At 36.9% G+C, this 18,434-nt stretch overlaps 2 protein-coding genes across 4 annotated transcripts in view; both read left to right on the top strand.

Moving 5' to 3' along the window:
• LOC109098989 (protocadherin alpha-C2-like) overlaps window positions 1–18,434 on the top strand; it is a 69,626-nt gene that overhangs the window by 7,546 nt on the left and 43,646 nt on the right. The window contains exon 1 of one of the 3 annotated variants that reach the window (XM_042732411.1): window positions 9,542–11,927. The exons of the other annotated variants lie outside the window; for them this stretch is intronic. Coding sequence (XP_042588345.1) covers window positions 9,570–11,927 — 2,358 coding nt within the window. The 5' untranslated portion in view covers window positions 9,542–9,569. Of the gene's footprint in view, window positions 1–9,541; window positions 11,928–18,434 lie in introns of those variants that run through there. 3 annotated transcript variants of the gene reach the window in all.
• On the top strand, window positions 3,434–9,343 carry LOC122138578 (protocadherin alpha-8-like). The gene is made up of 5 exons (XM_042731951.1): window positions 3,434–3,455; window positions 4,355–4,556; window positions 4,982–5,809; window positions 8,154–8,493; window positions 9,317–9,343. Exons 1-5 carry the CDS (start codon window positions 3,434–3,436, stop codon window positions 9,326–9,328), a joined length of 1,404 nt encoding a protein of 467 aa, XP_042587885.1. The 3' UTR covers window positions 9,329–9,343.

Raw genomic sequence — 18,434 nt, forward strand, 5'->3', positions numbered from 1 at the left:
ACAATCATGGATGTTACAGAATCTTACTGCTTCTGGATCGTTTTATTTCTGTCTTTATGGGAATCTTCGCTTGGCCAGATTGTCTATTCCGTCTCTGAGGAGGTAAATAAGGGAACTGTGATCGGGAATATAGCAAAAGACCTGAAGATCAGTGCTCAGGAACTAGAATCACGCATGTTTCAAATTATGCCTGGTTCTAATGCAAAGTATTTTGATGTAAATGTGAAAACGGGCTCGCTGTTTGTCAAAGACCGGATTGATCGCGAAGAGTTGTGTGGCAGTAATCAGAAATGTGCATTAAATTTAGAGGCTCTTGCTCAAAACCCTCACAGACTTTATCAGCTTGAAATTATAATTCTGGATGTGAATGACAATGCTCCATTTTTTCCGGAAAGCACCTATATTCTGAATGTTACAGAGAATGCAAATGAAGGGGACAGATTTCCTCTTCCAATTGCAAAAGATTCAGATGTTGGCAGTAATTCTCTGAAAGACTACAAACTCAGTTCAAATGAATATTTTTCTGTAGATGTTCATAGCGGACAACAGAGTATATCTGCTGAATTAGTGCTACAGAAAGGTTTAGACAGAGAGAAACAAGCTGTTATTCACTTAATACTCACCGCTATTGACGGAGGAAAACCTCCTAAATCTGGAACAGTGAGTATTGTTGTTGACGTCTTGGATGTAAACGATAATAAACCTATTTTCAGCAAACCTTTGTATAAAGTTAAAGTAAAAGAAAATACAGCAAGTGGAACCAAAATAATTTCTGTTTCTGCCAGTGATTTGGATGAGGGCATCAACAGTGAAATTCGGTATTCGTTTCATGGAAATACGTACGAAAGTAACCTGTTTAGTATAAATTCTAATACTGGGGAAATTGTTGTTCAAGGTCAAATTGATTATGACAAACAACCTGCAATTGAACTGCGAGTTCAGGCGAGAGATAAAGGCAGTCCTCCTAAAAGTACACACTGTAAAGTTTTAATAGAAATTGTAGATGAGAATGACAACGCACCAGAAATAGTTATGACTCCTCTGTTGGAAAGTGTGAAAGAAGATGCAAAACCGGGAACTGCAGTTGCTTTAATTAAAGTCTCTGATAAAGATGGAGGTAAAAACGGCGTTGTGCATTGTGCTGTGCAAGGTTCTTTTCCTTTCAAACTCGAGACGTCATATAACAATCATTATTCTCTAGTGGTAGATGGACCTCTGGACAGAGAGAGTGTTTCTCTGTATAACATCACAATTACAGCTGCAGATGAAGGAACTCCGTCTCTTTCCAGCAGCACTGTTATAACTGTACATATCTCTGATGTTAATGACAATGCTCCACATTTTCCAGCATCCGTTATTAACGCTTTTCTAAGTGAGAATGGTCAAGCTGGAGGTCTCGTGACAAAAGTGTCCGCTGATGATTCAGACACTGGTGAAAACGCAGAACTTTCATATTCATTGTTAGACAGTTCCAGCTCCAGTGTTCCTATAACAACACTGATAAATATAAACGCTTTAAGTGGAGAAATATTCAGTTTGCAATCATTTAATCACGAAGAACTAAAAAGATTTCAGTTTTATGTCATGGCAACAGACTCTGGTGTTCCTCCTCTGAGCAGTAATGCGACTGTAAATGTGTTTATTCTGGATGAAAATGACAACAGTCCAGTTATTTTACCGCCTTATTCTGAACCTGGATCAGTTAATAGTGAGAACATTCCCTACTCTGCTGAAGCGGGATACTTTGTAGCCAAGATCAGAGCTGTTGATGCTGACTCTGGATATAACGCACTTCTGTCTTGTCATCTAACTGAACCCAAAGGAACGAATCTTTTTCGCATTGGAAGCAGCACTGGAGAAATAAGGACTAAGAGACGAATGAGTGACAATGACTTAAAAACTCACCCACTTCTTATCACAGTGTCTGATAATGGAGAGCCATCACTCTCAGCGACTATGTCCATGGATGTTTTTGTTTTTTTGTTTGTGTGTTTAGTGTGGTAGTCATTGAGTTGGTTTAGTGTTGTAGAGGAGAGTTGTTTTTCAGATCTGAATCTGTATCTGCTCATCGCTATTGTCTCAGTATCAGTCATCTTTTTACTGAGTCTGGTGGGTTTGATAGCAGTTAAATGCTACAGGACAGACGGCAGTTTCAGCAGGTACAGCGCTCCAGTCATCAGCACACATCCAGACGGAAGCTGGTCCTTTTCTAAATCCACACAGCAGTACGACGTGTGTTTTAGTTCAGACACGATAAAGAGTGATGTAGTCGTTTTCCCCTCGCCATTTCCGCCAGCAGACGCAGAACTGATCAGCATTAATGGAGAAGATACTTTTACACGCACGCAAACCCTTCCGACCACTGAGAAGGTAAGACATTGAAATTTGCTTCCAATTCTACTTTTACCCTAGATTTTTAAAATTATCATTTGATAAAGGATTAATTAGATTTTTTTTTCTAACCCCTTAACTGTTTTTCTTTATTTTTTAAGTTCAGATGTTTATAAAATAAATAATGTATTATGAACTAAAAAATGACCTTTTTTAAAAATAAAAATAAAAACAATAAAAGGTATTTTATAATAATAATAATAATAATAATAATAATAATAATAATAAAAATGCATGAAGGCTACCCAAACAAAAGATAACATTAACAATCAAAATACTGGACGCAGTTGACAAAGTCGAAATATTGCATTAATGATTCGCTTGCTGTTGAGATGATATGTTTTAGTTTTGCAAGTTATTTCGGCATCTCATGGCTCTGGCGTATTTTTGTTCGTATCACTGTGCAGCTTTGTTTTCATCCTTAAGTTTGATTTGCTTGTACTGCGTATCTAATTTCTCTTTGACTTGGCTTTTGTACACTAAGTGTATATTTATAGACCGTTTCTTTCTTTCTTTCTTTCTTTCTTTCTTTCTTTCTTTTTCTTTTTTTTTTTTTTTTTTTTTTTTTTTTTTCTTTCTTTCTTTCTTCCTATGTTGTAACATTACCTTGTGATATCATACTGCTATTTGTTGGTTTGTTTCTTTTTTTACTGCTTAACTGTAGTATTTTGTAAATCACGTCAGTACCACGGACAGCGAAAGTGACGCATTTCCTTCTCACTCCATTTATTTTCTTAAATAACACATTTTCTTTTTTTAGTTAATTCGTTTATTTATATTATTTGTTGTTGATTAGTAATGATTGAGTAGACACGAATGATAAAATTTTACTGTTTGAGTATACTGATACCTTTAGTTTACTTTGTCTTTTATAGAAACCATATGAAGAAACATCTTATTGTCTCTCCACTTTTACAACACGTGGTGGCACTGCAGACCATGACTTTGAGAGTTATCTGAGCTCCTCCTTTACAGCATCAGAACAAGAGGAAATGCGTTGAGGGCGTGTAAATAACCAAAGCCTAGTAGCTTCTGCGTCGTGATGTCGGATTGTGTCGAGAGAGGTCTGTTTAGTTGTTTCAATCGTTAGTAAATAATCGCAGGATATTTTGCTGCACAATCATGGATGTTACAAAATCTTACTGCTTCTGGATCGTTTTATTTCTGTCTTTATGGGAATCTTCGCTTGGCCAGATTGTCTATTCCGTCTCCGAGGAGGTAAATAAGGGAACTGTGATCGGGAATATAGCAAAAGACCTGAAGATCGGTGTTCAGGAACTAGAATCACGCATGTTTCAGTTTATACCTGGATCAAATGCAAAGTATTTTGATGTAAATGTGAAAACGGGCTCGCTGTTTGTCAAAGACCGGATTGATCGCGAAGAGTTGTGTGGCAGTAATCAGAAATGTGCATTAAATTTAGAGGCTCTTGCTCAAAATCCTCACAGACTTTACAGGGTTGAAATGATCATTTTGGATGTCAATGACAATGCTCCCTTTTTTCCAGAAAGCACGTATGTTGTTAATGTTACAGAGATCGCAAATGAAGGGGACAGATTTCCTCTTCCAATTGCAAAAGATTCAGATGTTGGCAGTCATTCTCTGAAAGACTACAAACTAAGTTCAAATGAATATTTTTCTTTAGATATTCATGGTGGGCAAAAGAGTATGTTGGCTGAATTAGTGCTACAGAAAGGTTTAGACAGAGAGAAACAAGCTGTTATTCACTTAATACTCACCGCTATTGACGGAGGAAAACCTCCTAAATCTGGAACCTTGAGTATTGTTGTTGACGTCATAGATGTAAACGATAATAAGCCTATTTTCAGCAAACCTTTGTACAAAGTTAAAGTGAAAGAAAACACAATGATTGGAACCAAAATAATCTCTGTTTCTGCCAGTGATTTGGATGAGGGCATCAATAGTGAAATTCAATATTCATTTCTTGGTCATGAAAATACAGATGAAACGCACCGGTTTACAATTAACTCCAAATCCGGGGAAATTGCTGTTCAAGGACAAATTGACTATGAAGAAGACGCTGCAATTGAACTGCGAGTTCAGGCGAGCGATAAAGGCAGTCCTCCTAAAAGTACACACTGTAAAGTTTTAATAGAAGTTGTGGATGAGAACGACAACGTGCCAGAGATAGTTACGACTCCTCTGTTGGAAAGTGTGAAAGAAGATGCAAAAACGGGAGGATGAGAACGACATCTCACGGCAATTCGTACATATTTTACTTAATTCGTACGAATTCGTACGACCACACTCGTACAAATCATACGATTTTGCCAAATCGTACGTATTTTACGAGTTCGTATGAATTTGTACGAATTACCTACACCAAACCCCGCCCCTAAACCTACCCGTCACTGGGGGTCTAGGCAAATCGTATTCAAAATGTACGAGTGAGGTCGTACAAAACGAATTAGCCACCTCGTTGTACGAATTGGTCTGTATAGCGTTGGGAACTGCAGTTGCTTTAGTCCACACAGTGTCTGATAAAGATCAAAAAAATGGCATTGTACACTGTACTCAGGCTCGTTTCCTTTCAAACTGGAGACGTCATATAACAATCATTATTCTCTAGTGGTAGATGGACCTCTGGACAGAGAGAGTGGTTTCTCTGTATAACCATCACAATTACAGCTGCAGATGAAGGAACCCCGTCTCTTTCCAGCAGCACTGTTATAACTGTACATATCTCTGATGTTAATGACAATGCTCCACATTTTCCAGCACCCGTTGTTAACGCTTTTCTAAGTGAGAATGGTCAAGCTGGAGGTCTCGTGACAAAAGTGTCCGCTGATGATTCAGACACTGGTGAAAACGCTGAACTTTCATATTCACTGTTAGACAGTTCCAGCTCCAGTGTTCCTATAACAACACTGATAAATATAAACTCTTTAAGTGGAGAAATATTCAGCTTGCAATCATTTAATCACGAAGAAACAAAAAGATTTCAGTTTCAAGTTATGGCAACAGACTCTGGTGTTCCTCTTCTGAGCAGTAATGCGACTGTAAATGTGTTTATTCTGGATGAGAATGACAACAGTCCGGTTATTTTACCGCCTTATTCTGAACCTGGATCAGTTAATAGTGAGAACATTCCCTACTCTGCTGAAGCGGGATACTTTGTAGCCAAGATCAGAGCTGTTGATGCTGACTCTGGATATAACGCACTTCTGTCTTATCATCTAACTGAACCCAAAGGAACGAATCTCTTCCGCATTGGAAGCAGCGCTGGAGAAATAAGGACTAAGAGACGAATGAGTGACAATGACTTAAAAACTCACCCACTTCTTATCACAGTGTCTGATAATGGAGAGCCATCACTCTCAGCGACTATGTCCATGGATGTTGTGGTTGTTGAGAGTCTGGATGACATAAAGACATCATTCAGAGAAGTTCCTGTTAAATATGGAAGCATATGGGTAGCATTATTCAATTTGGGATGTAATATGCAAAAATGACAATGTAATATGTAAAATGGCAATGCATTTCTACATTTACATTTACATTTTCCAATACATTTGTGCAACGTTTGGTGCAAAATGAAAATGAACATTAAATTACATAATTTTCATTTGCCATTTCCTACACCAGTTTTAATATGTAAAATGAATACTAATTTTAACGCTTTATAAGTTGCCAAAATGAAAATGAAAATGTATTACAGAAATGATTATATATGTCTAACATGTTCAAGCAAAAAACTGTGGCAAAATGATCATTTAAATGTTATTTTTCTTAAATGCATTAACACTCACAGTCAAGACACTTACGATTGCATTTTCATTCAATGACCCGCAATGAATGTAGCAAAATTCAAAGTGCACATTGAAAATGCATTCCGAGCCGATCACGTCTCCGCCCCCTCCCGCCCTGTCAATCACTGCGTGAACAAGGCGGGGCTTACAGAAGGTCAGAGACTCAAGTGAGAGAACATGGACAAGACAGTTGGCCCGTGTACATTTTGATCATTTCGGTTTATGGCTTCAATATTTCATTCGCACTTTTGGGCGGAGCTGAAACGCTGCTTTCATCTGATTGGTCGAATCGCTCCGCTTTCAGCTCGGTCTTTTTTATTCTTTCAGGCAGAATAAGAGTCAGTGCAAGTGAAGCACTGTAATGTCTGAAACCACCGCTCACTGTTACTTAGCATAATATTTGAATCAGATGTAGCTGGGCACATAATTTGTGCTGCTGAGACCTGCAAGAGACCCCGTTAAATTATTGTATAAATATTTTCCCACTGATAAATACAGTGCAAATAGTTCTGTCTCCTTGGATAACAGTGAAGTGGAAATAAATATAGTTAAATATATGAAATAAAAATTAAATATGATTTTTTTGGGGAAGGTAAGTCTGGCCAGTTATATAAGCAACACGAGTCTGACGAGTCTGAAGATCTGAGCTGAATTGGGGTGAAACATTTAAGTTCCAGTCTGTGTCAATTACTCTCATAATAAATAATAATAATAATGTTAACTGTTTTTTCGGTATAAGTTGCATCAGTCCAAAAATACGTCATGACGAGGAAAAAAAAACATATAATAAGTCGCACTGGAATATAAGTCGCATTTATTCAGGACCAAGAGAAAACATTACCGTCTACAGCCGCGAGAGGGCGCTCTGAGGTAGGCTACAGGAGCACTGAGCAGCATGAGCACTGAGCAGCATAGAGCTAATTTTACTATTTTTATTTAGAAATTTAACTATATTAATTTTTACAATTATTTATTAATGTCACACACACACACATACCTAGTGCCTTATGACTTAAAATATGAGAGTGGTAAATGTTACAGACATGGAACTGTTCAGTCTATTATTGATTTTTATTTCCACTTCACTGTTATCCAAGGAGACAGAACTATTTGCACTGTATTTATCAGTGGGACAATATTCATACAATACTACAAACCTAGAAATAATTTGCAGGTCTCTACAGCACAAATTATGTGCCCAGCTACATCTGATTCAAATATTATGCTAATTAACAGTGAGCGGTGGTTTCAGACATTACAGTGCTTCACTTGCACTGACTCTTATTCTGCCTGAAAGAATGAAAAGACCGAGCTGAAGACTGAGCGATTCGACCAATCAGATGAAAGCAGCGTTTCAACTCCGCCCATAAGTGCGAATGAAATATTGAAGCCATTAAACCGAAATCATCAAAACATACACGGACCAACTGTCTTGTCCATGTTTTCTCACTTGAATCCTCTTCTTGAGATTTTGAGTCTCTGACCTTCTGTAAGCCCCGCCTTGTTCACGCAGTGATTGACAGGGCGGGAGGGGGCGGAGACGTGATCGGCTCGGAATGAATTTTAAATGTGCAAACTGTCTTGTCCATGTTGTCTCACTTGATTGAATCCTCTTATGCAATCGTAAGTGTCTTGACTGTGAGTGTTAATGCATTTAAGGAAAAATAACATTTAAATGATCATTTTGCCACAGTTTTTGCTTGAACATGTTAGACATATATAATCATTTCTGTAATACATTTTCATTTTCATTTTGCAACTTATAAAGCGTTAAAATTAGTATTCATTTTACATATTAAAACTGGTGTAGGAAATGGCAAATGAAAATTATGTAATTTAATTTTCATTTTCATTTTGCACCAAACGTTGCACAAATGTATTGGAAAATGTAAATGTAAATGTAGAAATGCATTGCCATTTTACATATTACATTGTCATTTTGCATATTACATCCCAAATTTAATAATGCTACCCATATGCTTCCATAGTTAAAGAGGAGAGTTTTTCAGATCTGAATCTGTATCTGCTCATCGCTATTGTCTCAGTATCAGTCATATTTTTACTGAGTCTGGTGGGTTTGATAGCAGTTAAATGCTACAGGACAGACGGCAGTTTCAGTAGGTACAGCGCTCCAGTGATCAACACACATCCAGACGGAAGCTGGTCCTTCTCTAAATCCACACAACAGTACGACGTGTGTTTTAGTTCTGACACAATAAAGAGTGACGTAGTCGTTTTCCCCTCGCCATTTCCGCCAGCAGACGCAGAACTGATCAGCATTAACGGAGAAGATACTTTTACACGCACGCAAACCCTTCCGACCACTGAGAAGGTAAGACATTGTAATTTGCTTCTGTAGTGCATTTCAATTCTACTTTTACCCTAGATTTGTAAAATTAACTTTTGATAAACGATTAATTCGATTTTTTTCTAAGCCCTTTTAACTGTTTTTTTTTTCTTTCTTTTTTAAGTTTAGATGTTTCTAAAATAGATAAAGTATTATGAACTAAAAATGACCTTTTTAATATTAAAAAAAAAATTGATAATAATACGTGTAGGCGACCCAAATAAAAGATAACAAGTAAAATACTTGACGCTATTGACAAAGTCGAAATATTGCTTTAATGTTTCGATTGCTGTTGAGATGATATGTTTAGTTTTGCAAGTTATTTCGGCATCTCATGGCTCTGGCGTATTTTTATTCGTATCACTGTGCAGCTTTGTTTTCATCCTTAAGTTTGATTTGCTTGTACTGCGTATCTAATTTCTCTTTGACTTGGCTTTTGTACACTGTGTATATTTATAGACCGTTTCTTTCTTTCTTTCTTTCTTTCTTTCTTTCTTTCTTTCTTTCTTTCTTTCTTTCTTTCTTCCTATGTTGTAACATTACCTTGTGATATCATACTGCGGTTTGTTTGTTTCTTTTTTTTACTGCTTAACTGTAGTATTTTGTAAATCACGTCAGTACCACGGACAGCGAAAGTGACGTATTTTCCTTTTCACTTCATATATTTTCTTAAATAAATTTTTTTTTTTTAGTTAATTCGTTTATTTATATTATTTGTTGTTGATTAGTAATGATTGAGTAGACACGAATGATTATATTTTACTGTTTGAGTATACTGATGCCTTTGGTTTACTTTTTCTTTTTATAGAAAACTATATGAAGAAACATCTTATTGTCTCTCCACTTTTACAACACGTGGTGGCACTGCAGACCATGACTTTGAGAGTTATCTGAGCTCCTCCTTTACAGCATCAGAACAAGAGGAAATGCGTTGAGGGCGTGTAAATAACCAAAGCCTAGTAGCTTCTGCGTCTTGATGTCGGATTGTATAGAGCGAGGTCTGTTTAGTTGTTTCAGTCTTTTTTATAGTAAATAATCGCAGGATATTTTGCTGCACAATCATGGATGTTACAAAATCTTACTGCTTCTGGATCGTTTTATTTCTGTCTTTATGGAAATCTTCGCTTGGCCAGATTGTCTATTCCGTCTCCGAGGAGGTAAATAAGGGGACTGTGATCGGGAATATAGCAAAAGACCTGAAGATCAGTGTTCAGGAACTAGAATTACGCATGTTTCAGTTTATGCCTGGATCAAATGCAAAGTATTTTGATGTAAATGTGAAAACGGGCTCGCTGTTTGTCAAAGACCGGATTGATCGCGAAGAGTTGTGTGGCAGTAATCAGAAATGTGCATTAAATTTAGAGGCTCTTGCTCAAAATCCTCACAGACTTTACAGGGTTGAAATGATCATTTTGGATGTCAATGACAATGCTCCCTTTTTTCCAGAAAGCACGTATGTTGTTAATGTTACAGAGATCGCAAATGAAGGGGACAGATTTCCTCTTCCAATTGCAAAAGATTCAGATGTTGGCAGTAATTCTCTGAAAGACTACAAACTAAGTTCAAATGAATATTTTTCTATAGATGTTCACAGTGGGCAAAAGAGTATGTTGGCTGAATTAGTGCTACAGAAAGTTTTAGACAGAGAGAAACAAGCTGTTATTCACTTAATACTCACCGCTATTGACGGAGGAAAACCTCCTAAATCTGGAACAGTGAGTATTGTTGTTAATGTCATGGACGTAAACGATAATAAGCCTATTTTCAGCAAACCTTTGTACAAAGTTAAAGTGAAGGAAAACACACTGTTTGGAACCAAACTAGTTTCTGTTTCTGCCAGTGATTTGGATGAGGGCATCAATAGTGAAATTCAATATTCATTTCATGGAAGTACCGATGAAATTAACCTATTTGACATAAATTTTAAATCAGGGGAAATTGCTGTTCAAGGTCAGATTGACTACGAGGAACACCCTGCAATTGAACTGCGTGTTCAGGCGAGAGATAAAGGCGTTCCTCCTAAAAGCACGCACTGTAAAGTTTTAATAGAAGTTGTGGATGAGAATGACAACGCACCAGAAATAGTTATGACTCCTCTGTTGGAAAGTGTGAAAGAAGATGCAAAACCGGGAACTGCAGTTGCTTTAGTCGCAGTGTCTGATAAAGATGGAGGTAAAAATGGCATTGTACACTGTGCTGTGCAAGGTTCTTTTCCTTTCAAACTGGAGACGTCATATAACAATCATTATTCTCTAGTGGTAGATGGACCTCTGGACAGAGAGAGTGTTTCTCTGTATAACATCACAATTACAGCTGCAGATGAAGGAACTCTGTCTCTTTCCAGCAGCACTGTTATAACTGTACATATCTCTGATGTTAATGACAATGCTCCACATTTCCCAGCACCCGTTATTAACGCTTTTCTAAGTGAGAATGGTCAAGCTGGAGGTCTCGTGACAAAAGTGTCCGCTGATGATTCAGACACTGGTGAAAACGCAGAACTTTCATATTCACTGTTAGACAGTTCCAGCTCCAGTGTTCCTATAACAACACTGATAAATATAAACTCTTTAAGTGGAGAAATATTCAGTTTGCAATCATTTAATCATGAAGAAACAAAAAGATTTCAGTTTCAAGTTACGGCAACAGACTCTGGTGTTCCTCCTCTGAGCACTAATGTGACTGTAAATGTGTTTATTCTTGATGAAAATGACAACAGTCCGGTTATTTTACCGCCTTATTCTGAACTTGGATCAGTTAATAGTGAGAACATTCCCTACTCTGCTGAAGCGGGATACTTTGTAGCCAAGATCAGAGCTGTTGATGCTGACTCTGGATATAACGCACTTCTGTCTTATCATCTAACTGAACCCAAAGGAACGAATCTCTTCCGCATTGGAAGCAGCACTGGAGAAATAAAGACTAAGAGACGACTGAGTGACAATGACTTAAAAACTCACCCACTTCTTATCACAGTGTCTGATAATGGAGAGCCATCACTCTCAGCGACTATGTCCATGGATGTTGTGGTTGTTGAGAGTCTGGATGACATAAAGACATCATTCAGAGAAGTTCCTGTTAAAGAGGAGAGTTTTTCAGATCTGAATCTGTATCTGCTCATCGCTATTGTCTCAGTATCAGTCATCTTTTTACTGAGTCTGGTGGGTTTGATAGCAGTTAAATGCTACAGGACAGATGGTAGTTTCAGCAGGTACAGCGCTCCAGTGATCAACACACATCCAGACGGAAGCTGGTCCTTCTCTAAATCCACACAACAGTACGACGTGTGTTTTAGTTCAGACACGATAAAGAGTGATGTAGTCGTTTTCCCCTCGCCATTTCCGCCAGCAGACGCAGAACTGATCAGCATTAATGGAGAAGATACTTTTACGCGCACACGAACTCTTCCTACTGGAAAGGTAAGATCGTTGGAAATTTTTGTTGAATAATTTTTCGAGGTGAATTATTGTTCTCAACTGTTCGAAATTAATTCTAACAGTTGCCATAATAGGGGGTTTGGTATTTACCACGTGGCTGTCTTGTTTTTAATTAATCTATTTTAAATTTGTTCTGATTCATTTTAATTTTAATTAAGGCTATTTTATGGTCTTTGAATAACGCAATTCAACCCATTATCACGATAAATCTTAGGCCCATAAAGTATGTTGCAAGCAAGTTGTAGTTTCTTAGAATTTGCAAAATGTGATTCTAAGGAAAACGTGCAATTTGTAATAAAAAGTAAGCTGCACGCCTTACCACATCCCTCAGTGTGGAGGATGTTTTAAAATGTTTTTCACATTTTAAATGCATTAAATTAAACGCTGTGTTTAAAATGAATGTAGCCTAAACAAACAAAAATAAATAGATAAATAAATAAAAGAAAAAAAAAGAAAAAAAAAGAAACAGTACATCTATAGGCTGTGTCAGGAAGGCGCACATGATAGGCAATCATAGGCAATTAATATTAAAATGCAAGAGGCAGCGGCGAAAACAAAGATTAATCTCTGTTACTATTACTACTACTACTACTACTAAAACTTACAATTACAGCCTTGAATGCTTCATCCATTCACCTTTCAGACGTGTTTTCCCCCTATGATATTAAAACCTATGTCCTATTCCCCGTATCACATTGCAGTTCTCTCAGTAGGTCATTATTTTGTTGTAACAAAGTTATTTTATGAACTGTTAATCGACCACTGCTTTTTACAGAATTTGCATATCGTGATGCTTCACTTTCTTTCTTTTGGAAAACTTAGTCTGTTTGTTTCCCGTTTTATTAGATTATTTATGTGTTGATGCTGCTAGTAGCCTAAATAATAATATTCGGTTGTGTATTTTTGCTTTGCTTTTCTGGACTGGGTTTCTTTGAATATTAGTATTGTTGTTGTGTCACTGTTGTTTCTCACTCTTACGTTTTTGTAAATATATATATATATATTTTCTAGTGCGTTATGACATCATTTCAGCACATGGTGTCACTACAGACCGTATAAGATAAAGGTTTAGTCTTTACTCTGGCGCCTCTCTCTCTCTCTCTCTCTCTCTCTCTCTCTCTCTCTCTCTCTCCGAATCTTGCTATTATTGTATCTGCAGTTGAGACATGATGGTTTCTATTTCTTCCCGTATTTTCTGAATGCAAAGAGAACTATTAGATTCAATCGCGTTTAACTTTTATTCGGTTCACAAGCCGGTTGCAAATGACCATGATGGGCTTTTTGGGATATTTCGAGTGTGGATTGTTATTTTTCCTTTTTTTGCTGGATTCTGCGTTTGCTCAGATCGTCTATTCCGTACCGGAAGAGGTAAATAAGGGGACAGTTGTTGGGAATATAGCGAAAGATCTGAACTTGAATGTTCATGACCTGGAATCTCGTATGTTTGAGATTGTGACTGGATCGAATAAGAAGTATTTTGATGTAAATCTGAAAACTGGCGTGCTGTTTGTTAATGAAAGAATTGACCGCGAAGAGTTATGCTTGTCGATTCAGAAATGCTCTTTGAATATAGAGGCCCTTGCTAAAGATCCTCATCGTCTTTACAGAGTGGAGATTAAGATCTTGGATATAAACGACAATGCGCCACATTTTCCTGTTAAAGAATTTACTGTGAATATTAGTGAAAACGCAAGCCCTGGAGAGAGATTTCCTCTCCCTGTAGCCGAGGACTCTGATGTTGGCAGTAATTCGTTGAAAGAGTACAAACTGAGTCCGAAAAAACATTTCAGTCTAGATACACAGAGTGAAGACCAGAGTGTGTCTGCTGAGTTAGTGCTGAACAAGGCTTTAGATCGAGAGAAGCAAGCGACGATTAAGTTAGTTCTCACTGGAGTAGATGGAGGAAAGCCACCTAAATCGGGGACGGTAAATATTATTATAACCATAATGGATATTAATGATAATAATCCAGTGTTTAATCGACCTCTTTATAAAGTCAAACTAAAGGAAAATGTTGCTGGTGGAACAAAAGTTTTTTCTGTATTTGCCTCTGATTCAGATGAAGGCATAAACAGTGAAATTCTGTATTCATTTGTTGGTCATGGTAAGAGAAATGACCTTTTTTCCATTATCCCTGAGACTGGAGATATTGTTGTAAAAGGGCAAATTGATTATGAAGAGAATCCTGCCATTGAGTTACGAGTTCAAGCGAAAGATAAAGGCAGTCCACCAAAAAGCACACATTGTAAAGTTTTAATAGAAATTATGGATGAAAATGATAATGCACCAGAGATAAATGTTACTCCTCTGTTGGAAAGTGTGAAAGAAGACACAAAGTCAGGAACTGCAGTTGCTTTAGTCACAGTGTCTGATAAAGATGGAGGTAAAAATGGCATTGTACACTGTGCTCTGAAAGGCTCGTTTCCTTTCAAACTGGAGACGTCATATAACAATCATTATTCTCTAGTGGTAGATGGACCTCTGGACAGAGAGAGTGTTTCTCTGTATAACATCACAATTACAGCTGCAGATGAAGGAACTCTGTCTCTTTCCAGCAGCACTGTTATAACTGTACATATCTCTGATGATAATGACAATGCTCCATATTTTCCAGCACCCGTTATTAACGCTTTTCTAAGTGAGAATGGTCAAGCTGGAGGTCTCGTGACAAAAGTGTCCGCTGATGATTCAGACACTGGTGAAAACGCTGAACTTTCATATTCACTTTTAGACAGTTCCAGCTCCAGTGTTCCTATAACAACACTGATAAATATAAACGCTTTAAGTGGAGAAATATTCAGTTTGCAATCATTTAATCATGAAGAAACAAAAAGATTTCAGTTTCAAGTTATGGCAACAGACTCTGGTGTTCCTCCTCTGAGCAGTAATGCGACTGTAAATGTGTTTATTCTGGATGAAAATGACAACAGTCCGGTTATTTTACCGCCTTATTCTGAACCGGGATCAGTTAATAGTGAGAACATTCCCTACTCTGCTGAAGCAGGATACTTTGTAGCCAAGATCAGAGCTGTTGATGCTGACTCTGGATATAACGCACTTCTGTCTTATCATCTAACTGAACCCAAAGGAACGAATCTCTTCCGCATTGGGAAGCAGCACTGGAGAAATAAGGACTAAGAGACGAATGAGTGACAATGACTTAAAACTCACCCACTTCTTATCACAGTGTCTGATAATGGAGAGCCATCACTCTCAGCGACTATGTCCATGGATGTTGTGGTTGTTGAAAGTCTGGATGACATAAAGACATCATTCAAAGAAGTTCCTGTTAAAGAGAAGAGTTTTTCAGATCTGAATCTGTATCTGCTCATCGCTATTATCTCAGTATCAGTCATCTTTTTACTGAGTCTGGTGGGTTTGATAGCAGTTAAATGCTACAGGACAGATGGCAGTTTCAGCAGGTACAGCGCTCCAGTGATCAACACACATCCAGACGGAAGCTGGTCCTTCTCTAAATCCACACAGCAGTACGACGTGTGTTTTAGTTCAGACACGATAAAGAGTGATGTAGTTGTTTTCCCCTCGCCATTTCCGCCAGCAGACGCAGAACTGATCAGCATTAATGGAGAAGATACTTTTACGCGCACACAAACTCTTCCTACTACTGGGAAGGTAAGACATGTTGAAAAATTTTGCTGAATGATACATTTTTCGAGCTGAATTATTGTTCTGAATTACTGTTCGCAATAGTTGCTAAATAATCGCTTTGCTATTCAATAATTTGCTGTTTTATTTTCACTTCACGTATTTTAATTTTTTTTTTTTGGGGGTTTTGATTAAACTTGATGTTGCCAATTTGCCAAAACTTAAAACAGTCATGAATTTTCAAGAGACTGTGTTGGATTAATCTGGTTCTGTCTGGTGGATGTTTTAATTAAGTTTTTTTTTTTTTTTTTCATTTTCATGCTTCAAACTGAACACTTTGTATTTAAAATTAATACAATCGAAATAATATCCAAACAGAAAATCATCTATGTCAAGAAGATGCACATGACAGTCAATTAAAATGTAAAATGAAAAGCCTAAAACGAATATCAACCTCTATTGTTATTATAATTATAATTATTGTTATTATTATTATTAAAACTTACGGTCCTGAACAGGGCTGTGCATAGACATTTTGAGTGGCAGTGGCCCAAACAAAAAAAAAAGGGCAAAAGGAGGGTGGGTGCTTGTTAATACTAATTATCCAGTTGTAACGAATATACATTTAAAAGAGAAGATAGCACACTCTGTAAAAATTTCAGACTTTACTTTAGATGTTTTGATAAGAGTGGGCTCGCCCTCACTCTCTGAGCCTGCTTCTGTCTCATCTTCAGTGGAAGTAGGGGAGAGTGGGGTAAGTTGAGCCAGTGGGTAAGCTGACCCACCCCCTGCATCTTGGCAACTGTACACTTTTTACTGTCATGTGACTATGTATTTTGGAGCCACGCATCATTTCTGCCAGACTGTGGAAAGGAGAAACACATTGGGGGAATGGAAGGCACCATGGCTATAGCAAGGGTTTGAAAATTATAGTGGTCTGGGTGGGAATTGTGTTATAATAACCCCACTTATTATACTAAACACTTTAAAAGAGACAGATATGTAGATGTTTGTGAAAGATGTTTTCTCTGTTTTGGAGGAATGAGCATTGTTAAATTATATCACATTGCACCATTACTTTACGTTAGGGGTATATCATTTTATTAGTTGTTTATTATTCACTCAGCAATACATAGGCCTATTACTGTTATAGTTTTCATTAATAACCATTGCTATACAGATGATAACTTTGTCTAGTACCCTTATGAATGTTGTTGGCATTACTTTGTGACAATTAAACTACAATATGACATAGCATAGATGTAACATACTTGTTCTACAGATCTCTGCACGAGTGTTATATGCTACTGTTTTGATAGCATTGATAGCGTTTTTGACAGATAATATCAAGATGTGTTTTTTTTTTTTTTTTTTTTTTTTTTTTTTTGCGTTTGCCTTACCGGATGTGGTATCCTGTCAGCAGTAACATATCTGTGGGCTCTTTTGATTACTATCAGTTTAAGTTCTGACAGTGTTGCCAGATATTGCTATGAAAACAAATAAAAATAAATAAATAAATATATCTTTCCACCTGTAGTCACTAATGGCCAACAAACTCTCTGTTTAGTCTGTTTTTAGGAGGGCTGCTTTGGTGTTCAACATATTTTTTTCGGAAATGCAAACACAAATAAATATTGAAATTTGAACTTCATTTGGTTGGTTTTATTTTGTTAAAGTTAACTTTAAGAAAAGAAATATGACTTATTATTAAATTATTAAATTAGTTTTTAAATTATTATTTATTTCACTTGGGTTTGAATCAGATTCGGTCAGATGGTCATATTACACCCAGATGGTGCATCTTACCCACTGACTCAATTCGGGTCAACTTACCCCAAACCCGGGGAAAACTGAGCCATGGGAACACTTTTTTATAAGAAGCCATATTTTTTAGAATCCTTTCTCATACATACATTCTGATCATTTAAAAATGATAGGAATATTTTAATTTGGATAGGATAGATACTTTCATTGTACTTCTGCATCATTTTCCCTTATCTTGAGGACCACATTAGTAAAAAAGGGCTAATCATACCCCACTCTATAAGTATTAGACATTTAATTTACTATTTTACAGCATAAATCTATATAATATACAAATAAATAACTAATTTAGAACATTTATACTATATTTTTAGCTATTTATAAGCCTACTATTAATATGGTTTTAATAACATATGATGTATAGATTACTAGTATCAAGACAAATGATTATAATTGAAGATATACTTAATTACAAGAATTAAAGTGTGACAAATTGCTAAATATTCTATAGGCTATGATGATTTACCTGCTGGCTTGCTGGAGCTTTGTATTCATGTTTGCAATATTGAACTGTCTTTAGCAGCCTCCCTTCGGTCTTGTCTTCTTTTTTTTGTGAAGGCATTTTTTATTTTATTTTTTTGTCTACAAAGTGTGCTAACAACAGAAAATTTGGTGTTATCTATATTAGATCTGATCAGGTACAATAATTTGATGAGACATTCTAATTCTAAGGACATGGATATTTTGTACAACACTTTTATGTTGATTATTAGTAACTCAAATCTCTTTCTTTAAACCTCTCTACCTAACCATCGATCGCGCGCATCCGCCACATTTGTAGTTTTTCTAACGCGTTTCATTCGTAGTTTGTAGTCGGCCGAGTCAATACCGACAAATACAAACAAACTACCAACTAATTACTAATTTAGCGGATCAACCTCTGACTGTAATGTGGATCGAAATGCATCTACCTGGTAATGCAACGACCTTCGGGGACTGTGGTCTCCACTCTCCAAAGAGCAGCACACAGGTTGTGAGTGATGTTGCGGAGAGGGCGGGAAACACGGAGCAGATTAGCGGAATCAGTGGATATTTAGCGGAGCGGTAACAGACAGCTTT

The sequence above is a fragment of the Cyprinus carpio genome, chromosome B10 (genome assembly GCF_018340385.1).
Source record: "Cyprinus carpio isolate SPL01 chromosome B10, ASM1834038v1, whole genome shotgun sequence".
Classification (NCBI taxonomy): Eukaryota; Metazoa; Chordata; class Actinopteri; order Cypriniformes; family Cyprinidae; genus Cyprinus; species Cyprinus carpio.